Below are 15,956 nucleotides of genomic sequence, written 5' to 3'. Positions count from 1 at the left end.
TAATAATATCTTGAATTTTGTGCCGTGTTTTTTTTATGATCCTATAGTGCATTTGGAGTTGGAAGTTTTACATTTAATAACATGAATGTTATCGCAAAACCATACAATGCACAGGCACAAAAACGTGAAATGCCCACAGTTGTGGTATTGAAATAAAATCCCAGAGACCTTAAAAAATGGTCTGAAGACCGAACCAAAATGCTATAACATTGCATTCAGGTCTTTAATAATGATAATTAAATTTCCCATTGTTTGTTTATAGATTATATCCTTCAACCGATTGTGTAAAGGCAAGCGTAACATTTTATAGTCTCTAAGTGATGTTACAGCATTAGTCAATGTATGACAAGAGTCATGTGCAGAAGAATTTGCATTTGTTATCAAGGTTCTTGACTTTTGATGCTGAAATCTCCTCCTCCTGTGTTCAGGGTCTCTTTGAATCTTCTCTTTTTCTCAATGTTTTCATTCACTTTTCTCCGTTTGTCCTGTTTCTTCTGGATGGATTCCCTTTGCCTTCTCAGCAGTTCACTTTCCTCACCTTTATACTCGACCTCCAGTTTCTCTCTTAAAATGTCTCGGGCCAGTTTTCTGTTGGAGTTCACTGATCTGGTCTGATGACACTGGAGGGGAAATCAGACGGATATTTCAGCTTTAACATCAGAGAAATCCAGCACAGACTGATCTCAGTTCAGCTCACCTTCACTACAATGCCTGTGGGGAGGTGTTTGAGCACCACACAGTTGCTGGTTTTGTTGGTGGCTTGTCCTCCAGGTCCTGAACCTCTGACGAATTGCTCCTCCAGATCTTCTTCATTTAATACAGGCAGATCAATGAGATCTTTCTTGCCAGCCGCTAAAACAAACGGCCACTTGAATAACTGCCTGTGCAATGGTGGACCAAACCCGTGTAAAATCCTCAGAAGCAGGGAAGACATGATGTAAAGTTTCTTCTCAATGTCTGAGATGTACTGCGAATGGCGCGTATTGACGTTAAATCACAATGCTTGATATTCAAATAACATATCTGACAGTAAATTCATACTAAACGAAATGGCAATTGGAAATAAAGTTTTGATATCAACATTTCTACGCACTTCAGCTCGAAACAGCCGTGCTTCTTTTAATGCAGTTAAAAGGCACATGACGAACTGGCTTATGGTGCATTACTGCCCCCGACAGGACTGGAGAGGAACATTTCTCATTAGATCAACATTAAGACGATTTAGTTTGTTAGCCTAAAACCAAACTTGTTTGGTGGTGGACAATTCACAAGTCAATCCATAACCATTAACAAATAAATAAAAATAAATAATAAAAGTAATCAAGTCATCAAATCAGAGTTATTTGTAATTATTTTTTGTATAGATTATAGTTTTTGTTTCCATGTAAATTTTAATTATTTTTGTAACAATTTAGTTATGTACTATTGTCACTTTTTTATTGTATGTTTTTTTAAATATACATACAGATTGTAGTTGATTTATTTTTAGTTTAGTTTCTATTTTTTTTACTGCCTTAAATTAACCTTATTTCAGTTAACTGTTTATGCATCATTTAAATTTTCATTTAGTTTACATTTTCTAAATAATATATAGGTGTTTATTTTTTATTTAACAGAAATGTTATAACAGTTTTGGTAAACTATAATAATAAAATAATGGCAATGAATTTTTCCTCAAACTATAGATCATTATTAGAGCCTTCTGTTGTGAATCAGAGTTAGGTAAAACAATTCAACTATAAATTAAATTAAACTAGATCGCCTCTTTTAAAATAACACTATACATTAATGAAAACAGAAAAATGTCATTCAAAGTCCGCCCAATTAAAAAATACATCCAGTATTAAGAACATTTGTAAATGACCCATTATCATTATAAGAGCACTGCTCCATCCCCAGGAAACACACACACACAAACACATCTTAATCAGATTCATGAGGTGTGTAATGTCTCTATTTGGTTTTCAATCTTTAACCACTCTGTCCCATACGATTTGAGATTGTATGTGTGTCAAATACATGTCTCCCACAGGTCCAATAACATAACCTTTCCATTCAGTCTTTTAAGTTCAGGATGAAAGAACGTTCATCTCACTGTTATGGGTGGGGAGAAGCTCTGATATTCTTCTATCCCTTTTGAAGATGAAAGGGCACACGCTCCTGAAGGCCTTTCTGAAGTTAGCACCCATGAAGGCGTAGACCAGCGGGTTGATGGAGGAGTTGGAATAGGACATGCAGTGAGCCCAGATCTTCAGTTTGTAGAGCGTATAACTGTGACTCAGATCCTCAGAACAGAACGCTTGTAAGAGAATCAGTATCTGGATGGGACCCCAGCAGAATATAAACAGCAGCACCATCACCACCACCATCCTGGAGACCCTCGTCCGCACCGCCTCAGCTCGCTCGGTTTGCGTCTGCAGCTTGACAAGAAGAACCCAAACATTTATAATTAAATGTTTGAAATGTTGACATCATGCAAGAACATAAAAAGGAGTCCACCTGGTTACAGCCGTCGACAGGCTCCACTGCGGAGTGACCGATGTGTTTTAGCATGAAGGCATAACATGTACAGATGGTGATGAGGGGCAGCAGGTAAACAGCCAGGAATGAGTACAGTATATACGCTCTTTTATGAGAGATAGATGGAAAAGCTTCGGTGCAGAACGTCTGCGGCCCGAACCAGAAATATGACTCTGTGTGCTGATATAGTGCAATGGGCACTGACAGCAGAAAAGAGCCTGTGTCCAGAAAATGGAGAAATGTTAATACATATTACACAGAAACTTTTGATTGTTTAAGGAATTTGGAGTTCCTTATGATCATTTTAAATTAGGGCTGTCAAAAGATTAATCGCGATCAATCGCATCCAGAATAAAAGTTTGTGTTTACATAATCTGTGTGCTGTGAATAATAATTTGTTTTTATTAACACATACACATCCATGCATATATTTAAGAAAAATCTTAAAATTATTAAAAATGTGTATATAATTTCAATTGTTGGTAAATATAAATAAATACATGTAAATATTTCCTAAATATGTATACATGTGTATGTGTTTGTTTTTATAAAAATATAATTCATATGCACAGTACATAGACATATATTACGTAAACACAAACTTTTATTCTGGATGCGATTAATCGCGTTTAATCTTTTGACAGCCCCATTTTAAATGTACATAAACACTGCAATAAAAACGTACTTCTAAGATATTTTGAAAAATGGTGCTAACCAAACATTGGACCCGCTTCACTTTCATTGTATTTGACATTTCTCAAAATATCTTGATGACAGAATCCTGATTCTGCTTCAAAATGTTTCTGACTGTCACTGACAGTTGCACAGGTCTATGAGAAGATAAATCTGATAGGGATTTTACTGGAACTAAAACATTGAGTTTGACTACCTGTGACATTAACTATCGAGTTAATAGAAATATAAACATTTGTTCATACATATCCAGACAGTGGTGCAGACAGTCACAGCCATCTGTGGTGTTCTGTGATGGAGGGACCGCAGTGGGTAGACGGTCACATAAAAGCGATCGACGCTCATCGCAGATAAAGTGATGCAGGTCGCCTGTGCGGTTACCTGTGACATCATTCAAAGACAATAAATGAAGGACAAATCTATACTTGTATGTGATAAACCACATGTGACACCACAAAAATAACTGCTGGCTATTATCTACAATAAAAATAATACTTTCACACTTTTTAGTAGAAATGACAAGTTTGTTTCCAAAATGAATTCATGAACTTGAACTTGACCTTGTTTTTGATACTATGGCTTAAATCAAAACAAACCAAATGCAGTTTGATGATATTAATTGGAATTCACAATAAAAAAACATAAAATTTGGATCTCATTTGGGAATGTAACATTCTTTCTCAGACAATCTTTAAACAAGTTGTAATTACTTGAAAGCAAAATGACATAAGATAAATTCTAAAATGTGATTAAAATTAGGTTTATACTTAAAACAGCTGTTGTTACCCTCTGCCGAAGGGGTAAGAAAAATAATCTTAATTCAAAGAAAATTATTTATAATTATTTACAAAAGGAAAACAAAATAATTAAATTTTATTCAACTATTTTGTAAACATATCTATATTTAAGAATGTTAAAACAAGACAAAAAAGTAACACGCTTTCATACATAAAATTAAAGATGCACCAATGTATTGGCAATTTTATTGGCCGATAAAAAAACAGCCGATGATCAGGGCCAATATGTCCTGTCAATCAAAAGAGGATGGGAAAATGCACTGAATTTGTACTCTGTATACAGAAAATGGTAAGAAACCTTACCGGTTTGATGATCAATATAGTCATTATATAAATGAATAACATTCAGAAAGTTAAGAAATATTATTTTAACCTTTAGAATGTGGTTAATACAACCAAAAAAATATCAATATCGGTATCAACACATATCACTTTGAATAACCAGTTATTGGCAACGGTGAAGAAATTTAATTTTGCTGTATTTCTACATAAAATTATTATGATATTGTCAAAGTCAATGTTGTACATTTCAGCGAATGAACATGTCAGTAAATGTGTATGAATACATCCAGACACTTATGTGTGTTCTCACCTGTTGCAGGTAATTGACCAGACGACACATGAAGTCTCCAAATATCCAGCTGGGAAGCGGGTACAGAGTGGCGGTGAAAGGAACACAACACACCAGGAACAATATATCTGTGGTGGCGAGATTCACTAACGAAATACAAAAATGAACGTAAAGATCTGACAGATCGCAAATTTATCAGAACAAAGACTGTTAGTTACCTATGTAGAGGTTTGTAACTGTTTTCATCTGCTGGTTTTTAAAGACCACGTAGATGACCAGTAAGTTTCCCACCAAACCCACGAGCATAATGAGAGCAAAAAACAAAGGGACCAGCCATGCGTCCATCAGAGGAGTAGGACTTTGAGATCTCACGTCTTCTGAATGGTTGCAGTGGTGAAGCTTTGTTTCAGTTTTACACAGAGACACATTGCTCACAACCTCACCGATCCAGTTACTGTCTGCCATTAGATGTGTGTGTGTGTCACCATACTAATGATGACCTGAAACACAAAAACAGATTCAAGATGTTGTGTTTTTAAACGTTCATGCTCTTTGTACATATGTCAAATTTGATCACAATTATAAGTAATTATAATTTCATATTTCTGCTAATTTGTCCATCATTAGTCCATAAGAGTATTTCAATTAAAAATCTTCCATTTGATATATTAAGATTTTAAAACAAAATCTTTTAGATTACTGTATTGGCCAAAACAACTAAACAAAGGTTCCAATTTAAATGTTCTTCTCTGGCTGGATCTGTCATTGAGCCGCTGGACAGGGATGTACACCAGACAACATTATTCTATAATTATCTCCCTAAATAATACAAATTCACTGTCAAGATAGATATAAAGCAACCTTGAGAAATACTACAAGAATGTTGTATTATAGTCAACCAGAGTTGTCTTTGGATTTTTAAAATATAAAGAATAAATAGTATCTATTGCAGTTATTCAAACATTAAGATTGTGGTGTACACATGAATGCAGATTAAAAATTGAAATTAAAGGATTTTAGTGGCTTTCATCTATGAATTGACCATGGCTAAACATGTTTTTCAACAAATCTTTAGTATTTAAAGTGTTTATAAAAAACTAAGTATTTGCATTTCTTTGAGTTTTGGTAAGTGTCATCTCAAAACTTTTTTTCAACATAACAAAATTTACAAAGTTATTTTTCCTTAAAATCACATTCAACTTGTGTAAATGTAAACAAACATTCACTTAAGCATATATCAGAGGTTCATATTTCAGTCACAAAAAATTATATGTATTATTTTTAATTTTATACAATTACTGATATTATTGGTCACACCACATGATAAGTGGAGGTTATGATCAAAGTACTTTATTCCTGCGGTATGTCATGCCATGTGTGGTCCTTATTTTATATCACAGTTATGCAACGCAATAAAACGTTTTATAAAAGAGACTTGGTTGATCAAGTTCAATTCACATTCAATAACACTTAAAATACATGTAACATGCATATAAACGAATGAAATGTCTTTTTATTATCATGAAATAATTTTGTTCACATGTTAAAGGTACTAACAGCCAAAATGATTTAAAGAAGTTTGCATTTCAAAGACTCGATATCAAACAAGAGTTCATACAATGTAAAACAGAGGGCATCTCTCGGACTCTGCAGACAATAGCGTAATTTGTTCTTACCTCTTAAAAAAACACTTGCTTTTAATAAAGGAATAGACTTGAGTTCTCAACAGAAGCATATTCTGCGGTTCCATGTGATATGAGACGCTGTTGATAACTGTCCTCCACATAACATCACAGCACTGGAGTACTCCTCTGTCTCAGGCACAGTCTGTGTTTGTGTGATGCTAAATTTGATCTGAGGAGAGCAGTGACAACACCGCTGAAATTAGTTTATTTCATTGGGCATCAAACCAAATACATTGCAAATACAAAATAATACACCTCATCTCTACGAATAAGAAACAACTCCTTAAAAAGCTACACAATAAAACCTATAATAAACTGGATTTCTAAAATATAATAAAAATCTCTGAAATTTAGCAGATTTTATTTACAGATCGATATAATATGTAGACTGTCCTTTACTTGGCACACATACAAAAACGAACTACATTAGTGAGGGAAACTTGTTTTTTTTCCCCACATAAGATGAATAGGATATTACGCTATTTGTAGGAACCGCTGAAAAACCCCTTTCACTTTTATTTGACATTAGGCCTCATTTGTCTTGAGTGATATGCAAGTATCCTTATTTAGATATTAGACTGGAATATAACACGTGCGCCACTCCTGTAATAAGATTGTGATTGGCGAATTCTAGGATAAGCAATAAAATGGGATATTCGCTGTGTCTTTTCCAGTCGTCTGCCTCTTCACTCAGACCCATCCAGTGAGCGAGAAGATTCCGCATGGCCTCTGGGAAAAGTTCAGACGCCAGCTCCTCCGGCGGAGGCAGATCTGTAATGTGTTCAATGTGCTGGGCCTTAAATCCTTCAACCCGACGACTGATAGTGCTGTTAGCTGCGCTGAACTGCTGACCGAGCCAGCCTGCCACCGTTTTCAGAAGAGTGCTCGAGTAAACAGAGTAACCTTGAAAATGAGTCTGAAACAGGGTCAGTGCCAAATCCGTCAGTCTGACCTCATCCTGACACCCAGTAATGCAACACTCCACATAGTCCAGTAACTTCATGGTGGTCTTTAATTGTTCCTCTTCCATGTTTGTAGTAAACGTCACTTTTTCTCCAATGCTGTTGAGTTTGTGAGTAAGTAAAGCATATTGGCTTGTATCGGATGGTTCTGTTGGGGAACAGTAGTCGTGGTCTGTAGATGATGAATTACCGGACTCATCCATGTGAAAGTCGCTCAAGATCTTTTCTCCTTCCTGACAGTTCGGATGGCATTGGGATGATGCACATGTAATAGCATTTGTCAAAACTGTTTGTGCCACTTGGTCTTGAACATCCACCCGGGCAGCAAGATGATAGTTCAGGTTCAGTTTATCATCATCTATCCGAGACTTCCACAGATCCTTATAAATAAAGTATTGTTTTAATCGTTAGTACATTTGGACAAGGAAAACAATAGGCTAGGCATTTAAATGACACAATGAAGTTACCTGAAAGGACTCCACGATTGACAGTTGATCTTGTTTGCTATACAGTTCAAATGCCACTCGGAAAACTCCATGAACGCTATAAAACCACAGATTGTTGCTGGAACAGGGAAGTCTCAGTCCCTTGAATCTGAACTCTGAAGATCGCAGGAAGAGAAGCATTAACCTCTGAAATGACCAGAACATTATTTTCTAAGACTAGAAAAGATCACTGCGGTACCTGATGAGAAAAACAGTTTAGTTGCTAGTCCTCGCTTAGCAAACTTGGCATGATGTCTGGGTTGGTTTTCACTGCGAATGTCTGTGTCTGAGAACAGATCAGCTCCAAGAAAGAGGGGAATCATCTGATCCTACAAAATAAAAGCTACATGATAAAAATAATTTAAAATCGATATTAAATTAATTCGTTGAATATAGGATATTTCTGTGTATGAACTAATACACCTAGCACTTTTTATATCATGCTACTCAATATAATTCCTTTTGAGATCATTTATGTTCCTCTTACCGCATTCGTGCCTTGTTTAGCAACTTTAAACGAGTTATTGTTTGCAAGATACAAGAACCGTATCCTCCTTCTCCCGCATTCCCAATATGACAAATTGATGAGAGAAACAGATGTCATGATGCTATAGACACAATTTCTAAAACACAAAAACGACTTCAAAGTATTAAAATACCTAAAAATACACGTTAAACTATGTTTAGCATTGATTACAAATCATCTTATAATGCACCCGTTGCACCAGTTATATTTTGTTTAGCTAAAACAAAGCCATAACTGAAACACTTTTTTCATGTATTTAAAAGACCCTGTTTCACAACTTCCTCCTTCCGGTCCCTTAGCCAATCACCGCCCAGAGATAGCGCGGCTTACACACCCATTGACGTCACTGTGATCATTACACTCCAACACAGTAGGTGGCGATAATGTGCCTCAAGGTCAGCGCTACGCTCCACAAAACCTAAAAGTAGACGTCAGAGTCGTCACTGTGATCGTTAAACATGGCGGAGGTTGATTTTGGAGACACCGAACTGTTCGAGCAGTTTGAGAACGCGCCAGTTGTGAAGCACATTCGTTTTAGTGATGTCGACGAAGAGGAGTCAGAGGAAGTGCACGATCGTTTAGTCGAGTGCGAAGCGACGATTGAGCGTCTGAACGCAGAGAATATCCTTGAAATACTCGTGTGCAGCCTGAGATGCGTTTGAGCGCCTATGTACACAGTGAAAGTTGATTTATTAGCATAATGTTGTTGATTCGTTCACTATAACGTTACTATACAAGTGCAGTGTACTCGGTAGAGTTTAAAATGTCACGTGGAGAAAAGACAGTTGTGTGGTTCTCTCATGGCCATTAACCCCTACGGGAGGACTAAGTTATGGTTTTAGTTTCAGTATTTAGTGCGAATGCACCAATTTCATTCAATCATTGTAAATAAGCATCTTTCTTGTAGGAAAAACATTCAACCTCATGTAAAAAATGTTACTTTCTCACGTGACGTCAGACTATAAGAAATGCACAGTAAAAACTCATCTTGCTATTTATGGTTAAAGAATTTGTTATATGAGAATCATGCTGTGAAATAGGGACGAAAAGGAAAAAATGTCTGTAAATGATCTTGAGAAGGCAATAATCACAAGTAGCGCCATTAACACAAATATAATACATTTAAATACAATACAATTTAGGCTAATACATACAGTGATATATTTTGAGACTGTCATGTATTTTGTACCTTAACACCGGACCACATGAGGAACTGAAGAGAAAGTTAAACATATTAAGTCGTCCTACGTAAGCGATTTAAAATATTTACACAATTTGTCAATTTTTAAGTGTAAAATACAAAACATTCATGTGCTGTTGTTGATTTGTTTGTAGAGGTATAAAAATAGAAAATTCAAGAACAGATGGACCTCTCTGTCAAGTTCTTTTTGGAAACAATAGCATTTCTAAGTAGGTATTTGCATTAACGTTTCCTTTTTAATTCCCCAAATTTCACTTTTGTTGTTGAAAAGTGAAACAAGGTTATGTGTGACTATTTTCAGGCAACGTCGGCAAGAAATCGAGGACTTTATCTGCTGTCTGGTCCAAAAACACCTACATGAACAGAAACACAATGACCCGGAAAGCTCTGCGCTTCATGTCAACCCTCAAGTAAGTCTTTAAGGCATTTGTTTGACCAGATATTTGTTACAAATCATTCTCAGTCAGTAAGCAAAAAGGCATATGTTTGTTTTCCTCCCCAGTATTCAAGTATTGTCATGGAGGAAAGCTATAAAGTGCAGGATTCCTGTTCCTCGAAACAGGTCAAAGATGCTTTCAGTGTAAGTTCCACATGTTAAAGATAAGGTAACACGCGTAGTTTCTGCCAATCGTCTAGAGTACCTATAGAGTAGTATTGCATATTCAAAGTGTATTTCATTTGATCAAAATTTTAAAAGACATATACAGCTGTATGATTATTTCTGGAAAAAGACGAGTGCCTGGAGGCGTGTAGGGGGTGCAGAACTACAGCACGAGCACACAATATGCCATCCCATTGATGAACAATAAGTTTATGCTGTTTACATGACTGAGTTTCATGTTTGGCATCTTTTAGCGATGGGTCGCACCATCTATCAGTTTCAAACGATCTCCAAATCCAGCGTAATATCTGCTGTTTATATAAAATTCATCACAAAAATGCAGTGAACAAACAAACACAGCTAAAATTCCGTCAGCAGAGTGAAATGGCATTCATGAGCATGCTCTTTCTCCCTCATAATCTTCAGTTAAAGTGTAAAAATGCACTTCCTTCCTGAAATGACTATCCATTTATAAATGACGTATGTTAGACGTCTTGGGCGGAGCATCTGTTTACTCCTCCCCCCTCAACTGTCAGTCTGCTGCCAGTTTCATTTCAAAATGCAACGGCTGTTTAATACATCCAATCAAATCACAGAGAAAGACGAAAGCCACACCCACTCTTTTTCTCGTTGGAAATTCTATTCACTCGGAAATGTGTCAAAATACCGAAATAAAAACAATGTTTCTGATACACACATTTTAACATTCATTATGCAATTTAATTACGGTTTTAAAAACTGAGATGAGGATTTTGGGGATGCAACCTCTGAAATGTTTGGGAACCGCAAATTGAGACTTTCATGCCAGAACTTATACACATTTTCTTGCTTTGCAGGTGGTGGGAAGTGTTTTGTATTTCAACAACTTCTGTGTTGATAAACTTGGTCAGCCGTTGCTCAATGATAACCCGCAGCTGACCGTTGGATGGGAAATTCCAAAGTATCCTGAAACTTGACAGTTACATTTACTATGCTTTTGACTATTTAGAAAAGGCTTTTAGTGTTTTACACGTGTCTGTAAATCACCGTTCCTGAATCGTGCTTGCAAAGATACCAGCAGGTCTTTGGCCAGGTTATCGCTCTTGAGGGTCAAGAGGTTCAGATTAAAGAGAAAAGGTGTGGTTTATTGCTGGAATATTATCCTATGCCAACTTCTTTACAAGAATTGCTGTGCAAGTCAATATATATGTTATTTTGTGTGTGTCTGCTTGTGTCTTGACAGGCCTAGGCCGTGCTGTTTTAACTGCGGTTCAGAAGACCATCAGCTGCGAGATTGTCCAGAGGTGATAGTCGTCATCATTATGCAGAACACTTTGACACTATTGTCTTACTTTTTTTTTTTTAGACGATTTAAAATCACACTTTAAATCTTTTAAACACTTTCTACTGTTTAAGCCCAAAGACATGGCTAAGATCAATGAAAAGAGGAAGGAGTTTTCACAAAACAGCAGTCTGGGAAATCAACGCTACCACGCAGAGGAGGTCGAGGAACGATTTGCAAAGTACAAGCCAGGAATAGTGAGGTCAGCAGTGTTTTTCTTTTATTTATGCTCAGAACAGCAAAGACCAGAGATTCAGGGTTTACTTTAAACGAAAATGACATAATGGGATTTAAAGACTAAGATGAAATAAAAAATAATCTCTTTGTGTAGTCAAGAGCTTCTCGATGCCCTCGGCATCACTACAAACACACTCCCCCCCTATATCTATCGCATGCGGGAGCTGGGATACCCACACGGCTGGCTAAAAGAGGCAGAGATGGAGAACTCAGGCTTGGCGCTGTATGATGGCAAAGGTAAGTTTTATACTGTATTATCATAGAATAATGTAGGTTCAATTAATATTGTGATTTTGTGTTTGAAATGGTAACTCTTGCTATAACGTACCATTTTGCTATGGACCGTCATTGGCTTTCACTTTATTTGCAAGAATCAAAAGACGGAGATGTTCCTGATGATGACAACCAGTGCAAGATCTCGTATGATGTCTCGAAGCTGGTGGACTTTCCCGGCTTTAATGTTACGGCTCTGCCCAATGTCAGGGATGTGAGTGTAATGCATATATTACGTTGATGAAATGTGGAAAATTTGCTTGGAGATTGTGCTTCGCTGTTTATACAGTTACAGTAACACCAAGCCACAAAACTAAAGACTTAACTTTCTGTTACATCCGCAAAGAATCAATAACTGTTAAAGGGATAGTTCCCCCAAAAATGAAAATTCTGTCATGAATGACTCACTCGCAAGTTGTTCCAAACCTGTTTACATTTCTTTTTGGTTAAACAAAGAGAAAGATATTTGGAAGAATGTTTGTAACTAAATGTTCTTGGACCCCATTGAGTCCCATAGTAGAAAAAATGATAATTGTAGTCAAAAGTTCCCCAGAACTGTTTGCTTTTCATACATTCTTCAAAATATCTTCTTTTGTGTTCATCAGAAGAATTGATGGTGCTACAGATTTGTAACAACTAGACGCTGAGTTATTGATGACAGAATTTTAATTTTGGGGTGAACTATCCTTTTTAAATAGTTTAATTTAATATAATTAATATACACTAAAATATAAATGAAATATAAAATGAATTGTTATATCACTAACCACTAGCCAGACCGATAACCAAACACAAGCTGAAGTTAAAGGGATAGTTCACCCAAAAATTCTGTCGTCATTGATTCGCAGATTGTTCCAAACCTGTATACATTTCTTTTTTCTGTTGAACACAAAGGAAGATATTTGGAAGAATGTCAGTAAACAAACAAATCTCACCCTCCCATGGACTTCCATAATATTTCCCTACTAAATGAAGATTCTTCCAAATATCTTCCCTTGTGTTTAGCACAATTTTTTTGCACAGGTTTTGAACAATCTGAGGGCGAGTAAATGATGACAGAATTTTCAACTGTCCCTTTAACTTCGGGGCGGTTCCACAATAGGTTTCAAAATCAAACTCAGGATCTTGTGTTTTATAAATGTTAGTTAATTATTATTTTTTTTAAATTAATAATGGTTGTTATCCATCCCATGGACTAGGAACAAGACTATCATGGTAAAATGTAAAAGGTACTCGTTTGTTTTCTAAATTTTTGCTGTCACGCCACGCTTTCTGAAACCATAGTATTTGTCCGTAGTATTATCACCCAAAAGTTTATTTTAATTTCTAAGCCGATTTCCCTCAATCAGTAGCTGTGTATTGTCCAAACAAAATTTGTGTTTTTTAAAGTCATTAAACTCTTGTTTATGATTTGTGTACAGGAATACAGATCTTTTGGGTCCATCCCCATGCAACCACAGCACTGGAAAGAAAATTATGCTGCTTGTTTAACCAACACGTTCCCATCGGTAAGAACTTGTTTACATGACGTATGTCTTTGAGGATGAAGTTGTCTGTTTATAATTCTATATATATTTTATTTATTCCCCCACAGCCTGGTTCTGGAAATAAGAGGCGTCATACATCTGAACTGATACTCGGTCAAACAAAGAAACTGAGATCCACTTCAGATCAAGAATCAGACATGGAGATAGAGTCGGGTATGAGTTTTTGCCTCTTAGTTATTCCCCAAGGTTGATCAAACGGAAAGCTTGTATGTTGATTTCAGTGCATTGGAAAAAAAATGTAGTCACCATTAATAAGAAGTTTGACAATTTAATCCACTTACAGATCACGACTCCAGTACTCCACTGAGATCTGATGGTTTCCAGTTCCAACCACCACCTCCTCCCGGCGCTTCGTCCCCCAGCATTCCACCACCCCTACCACTGGGAACGCCGCCCTCCACACCGACCCCACCTCCACTCCCCAAAGACACTCCTCCTGCATCTAACTCTCCATCCATTCCAGCGAGAGGCGTGGCTGAGGGGGAGGAGTCGGAGGACGGGCTGACCCTGGAAGAACTGGAGGAGCAGCAGAGGCTCTTGTGGGAGGCCCTCGAGAAGGCGGACACCACCACCAACAGCGACTCTGAGGCCGGAGCGTCCGTGACCACCGTCCCGAGCTCCCCGAGCGTTTGCACTCCCCTGAGGCCCGATGCTGAGGATGACAGCGAAAAGATTCCAGCCGACAGCTCGAGTCACACGTTTGAAGTCCTGAGCACGCCGACATCGCCTGTTGTGGAGCGAGGAGTGAGTGTTGTTTGTGAGGAAGAGAGAACGGATAATGAACAGGTAAAACATGTGATTGATGAGAACGTGAACGACGTGCAGGAAGACATGAGTGACATTATCGTTCTGGATGAAGTTTATGAGGAAAGCGATGATCAAGATGCAACGAACGGAACCGAAAACACGCCGCAGGTCGGAACGCAGGAACGTAAGGCTGAAGAGGTCGAGAACTCTGAGGAATCTGTGAAAGTTTCTGTGGTTCCACACCGTAGCAAGTTTGCTGCGGGAATAATTCCTTTTGAGGAAACCCCTGAGTTTACAGAGGTTGCTGAAGCAACAGGCGTTTACATGAAGATTCGGGATCTGCTGAAAGGTTCGCCAAGAAATCAAGCTAAAAATAAGAAGTAGCTCAAACACTTTCTTTTATTCGCTAGCCAGTCAGTTGTACATTTTCGGTGGTCTTTATGATAGGTTGGCAAGTGTGTGTTCTGTGTTGTACAGTACTTTTTTTTAGAAAACAAAGTCGCAGATTGACACATTTGATCCATGACGTGAACTGGTTTTGTACTTAAGATTTAATCTCCTGTGTTCAGTTATTTTTTTATTCTTGTCGAATGAATTGTTGTTCTTTTTTCTATGGCAGTTTGGTTATATAACCGCCATAGAATCTTTTTAAAAAACAACTTAAACACTTTTAGATTATCCCCTTGTGTTTATCTCATTAAATTAAAACATTTTAACGGGTAGATAAATCATTTTGATTAACTGTAGATTTTTTAGATAACGTCGATTTTTTTTTTTTTTAAGTGAGAGTGAATACTGTAACCTTTATTTGATTCGTTTCTTTCATTATCATACAAACAGCTCCCCAAGAGGACTTTATTACAGAAATAAAAACCCATACTAACAGACTAACCCGGGGGGGGGTTCAAACTTTGGTACCTTTAGCACCCCCTAGTGGAATATGACACTATAGGAAATTGTTAACATTAGTTCTCTCTTTAAATACAATTCAAAGTGTTTGATAAGTATGTAAAATATAGTTTTATCCTGTACTTTATTATTGGGTAGTTGTCACTCTGGTAACATCACAGATGCAGAGTTTGAACACACTACTCGCACAATAGTATTCTATCTCTTCTACATCAGTATATTAAATTCACAGAAGGGCAATAAAATATCAAAAATAGTACACTTTTAATTTAATTTTGGTACTAGTACTGGTACTAGAAATTGATTGCGCTTGTTAGCGACAGGGATGTGAAGATTTGTAATTTCACACGATTTTTTAACCACTGGGTGGCGCAACTCAACAAGTGTTCTTCACAGCAATGGGTCTCATAGTTTTTCTGGAATATCAACGAACCCATGAATGCATCTGTTGTAAACTTTGATGGATCATAAAGATCAGGTGAAGCTCCTACAGAACTTTACTGTGGCAACACTTGTTCGTTAGATGTGCTTTTCATCTTTTACGACATAAAGTGACAAAATCCGTCCCTCGCAAAAATCGACATTTGCCAAATAAGAAAAAATGCACCCTGCCCCAGAATAGTAATAAAGTGCACCATGCGTGATCCTTTAGGACAAACATTGGTGCAAAGGGTTTGAAGAAAACGATACGTTACACAACACTTCCGTCAAAGTTCTCGTCCAATCAAATCCGCTTTACAATCGGAAGAGTCCCGCCCCCTTCACTATAAGACCTGCGGATGCGGCACCACATATCATTCACTTGTGCGCACAATTATTATGTCCGACATGATGAATGACGCATAATACATTAGATGGGAGGCAGGGGATGATTCAGACAG

General features: G+C 37.2%; 4 protein-coding genes across 7 annotated transcripts; 1 reads left to right on the top strand and 3 right to left on the bottom strand.

The window, feature by feature from the left end:
• Window positions 1-209: 209 nt before the first annotated feature.
• On the bottom strand, window positions 210-1,154 carry mtrfr (mitochondrial translation release factor in rescue). The gene is made up of 2 exons (XM_056746980.1): window positions 698-1,154; window positions 210-620 (listed from the first exon to the last, which is right to left on the bottom strand). Exons 1-2 carry the CDS (start codon window positions 932-934, stop codon window positions 381-383), a joined length of 477 nt encoding a protein of 158 aa, XP_056602958.1. The 5' UTR covers window positions 935-1,154; the 3' UTR covers window positions 210-380.
• Window positions 1,155-1,674: 520 nt separating this feature from the next.
• Window positions 1,675-6,389, bottom strand: kiss1rb (KISS1 receptor b). 2 transcript variants are annotated; one of them, XM_056747105.1, is made up of 6 exons: window positions 6,258-6,389; window positions 4,800-5,081; window positions 4,603-4,727; window positions 3,459-3,594; window positions 2,500-2,738; window positions 1,675-2,420 (listed from the first exon to the last, which is right to left on the bottom strand). In XM_056747105.1, exons 2-6 carry the CDS (start codon window positions 5,044-5,046, stop codon window positions 2,070-2,072), a joined length of 1,098 nt encoding a protein of 365 aa, XP_056603083.1. In that variant the 5' UTR covers window positions 5,047-5,081; window positions 6,258-6,389; the 3' UTR covers window positions 1,675-2,069. The 2 variants fall into 2 exon arrangements, with proteins under 2 accessions (XP_056603083.1, XP_056603085.1); XM_056747107.1 differs by having other exon boundaries at window positions 1,675-2,414.
• si:ch211-110p13.9 (uncharacterized protein LOC562347 homolog) lies at window positions 6,075-8,508 on the bottom strand. 3 transcript variants are annotated; one of them, XM_056747103.1, is made up of 5 exons: window positions 8,373-8,492; window positions 8,201-8,267; window positions 7,913-8,042; window positions 7,696-7,829; window positions 6,075-7,608 (listed from the first exon to the last, which is right to left on the bottom strand). In XM_056747103.1, exons 3-5 carry the CDS (start codon window positions 8,034-8,036, stop codon window positions 6,829-6,831), a joined length of 1,038 nt encoding a protein of 345 aa, XP_056603081.1. In that variant the 5' UTR covers window positions 8,037-8,042; window positions 8,201-8,267; window positions 8,373-8,492; the 3' UTR covers window positions 6,075-6,828. The 3 variants fall into 3 exon arrangements, with proteins under 3 accessions (XP_056603081.1, XP_056603080.1, XP_056603082.1); XM_056747102.1 differs by having other exon boundaries at window positions 8,201-8,508; XM_056747104.1 differs by lacking the exon at window positions 8,373-8,492 and having other exon boundaries at window positions 7,913-8,056; window positions 8,201-8,324.
• Window positions 8,509-8,648: 140 nt separating this feature from the next.
• On the top strand, window positions 8,649-15,331 carry zcchc8 (zinc finger, CCHC domain containing 8). The gene is made up of 14 exons (XM_056744857.1): window positions 8,649-8,862; window positions 9,447-9,487; window positions 9,575-9,649; window positions 9,742-9,850; window positions 9,943-10,020; window positions 10,878-10,981; window positions 11,092-11,157; window positions 11,264-11,324; window positions 11,437-11,564; window positions 11,694-11,836; window positions 11,971-12,086; window positions 13,294-13,380; window positions 13,467-13,572; window positions 13,703-15,331. The coding sequence occupies exons 1-14, from the start codon at window positions 8,698-8,700 to the stop codon at window positions 14,548-14,550; spliced, it is 2,127 nt and encodes a 708-aa protein (XP_056600835.1). The 5' UTR covers window positions 8,649-8,697; the 3' UTR covers window positions 14,551-15,331.
• Window positions 15,332-15,956: the final 625 nt, after the last annotated feature.

This window comes from Triplophysa dalaica, chromosome 4 (assembly GCF_015846415.1).
Source record: "Triplophysa dalaica isolate WHDGS20190420 chromosome 4, ASM1584641v1, whole genome shotgun sequence".
NCBI classification, from domain to species: Eukaryota; Metazoa; Chordata; class Actinopteri; order Cypriniformes; family Nemacheilidae; genus Triplophysa; species Triplophysa dalaica.
The sequence above is the reverse complement of the archived record's forward strand: the minus strand, read 5'-3'. Positions and strand labels throughout refer to the sequence as shown.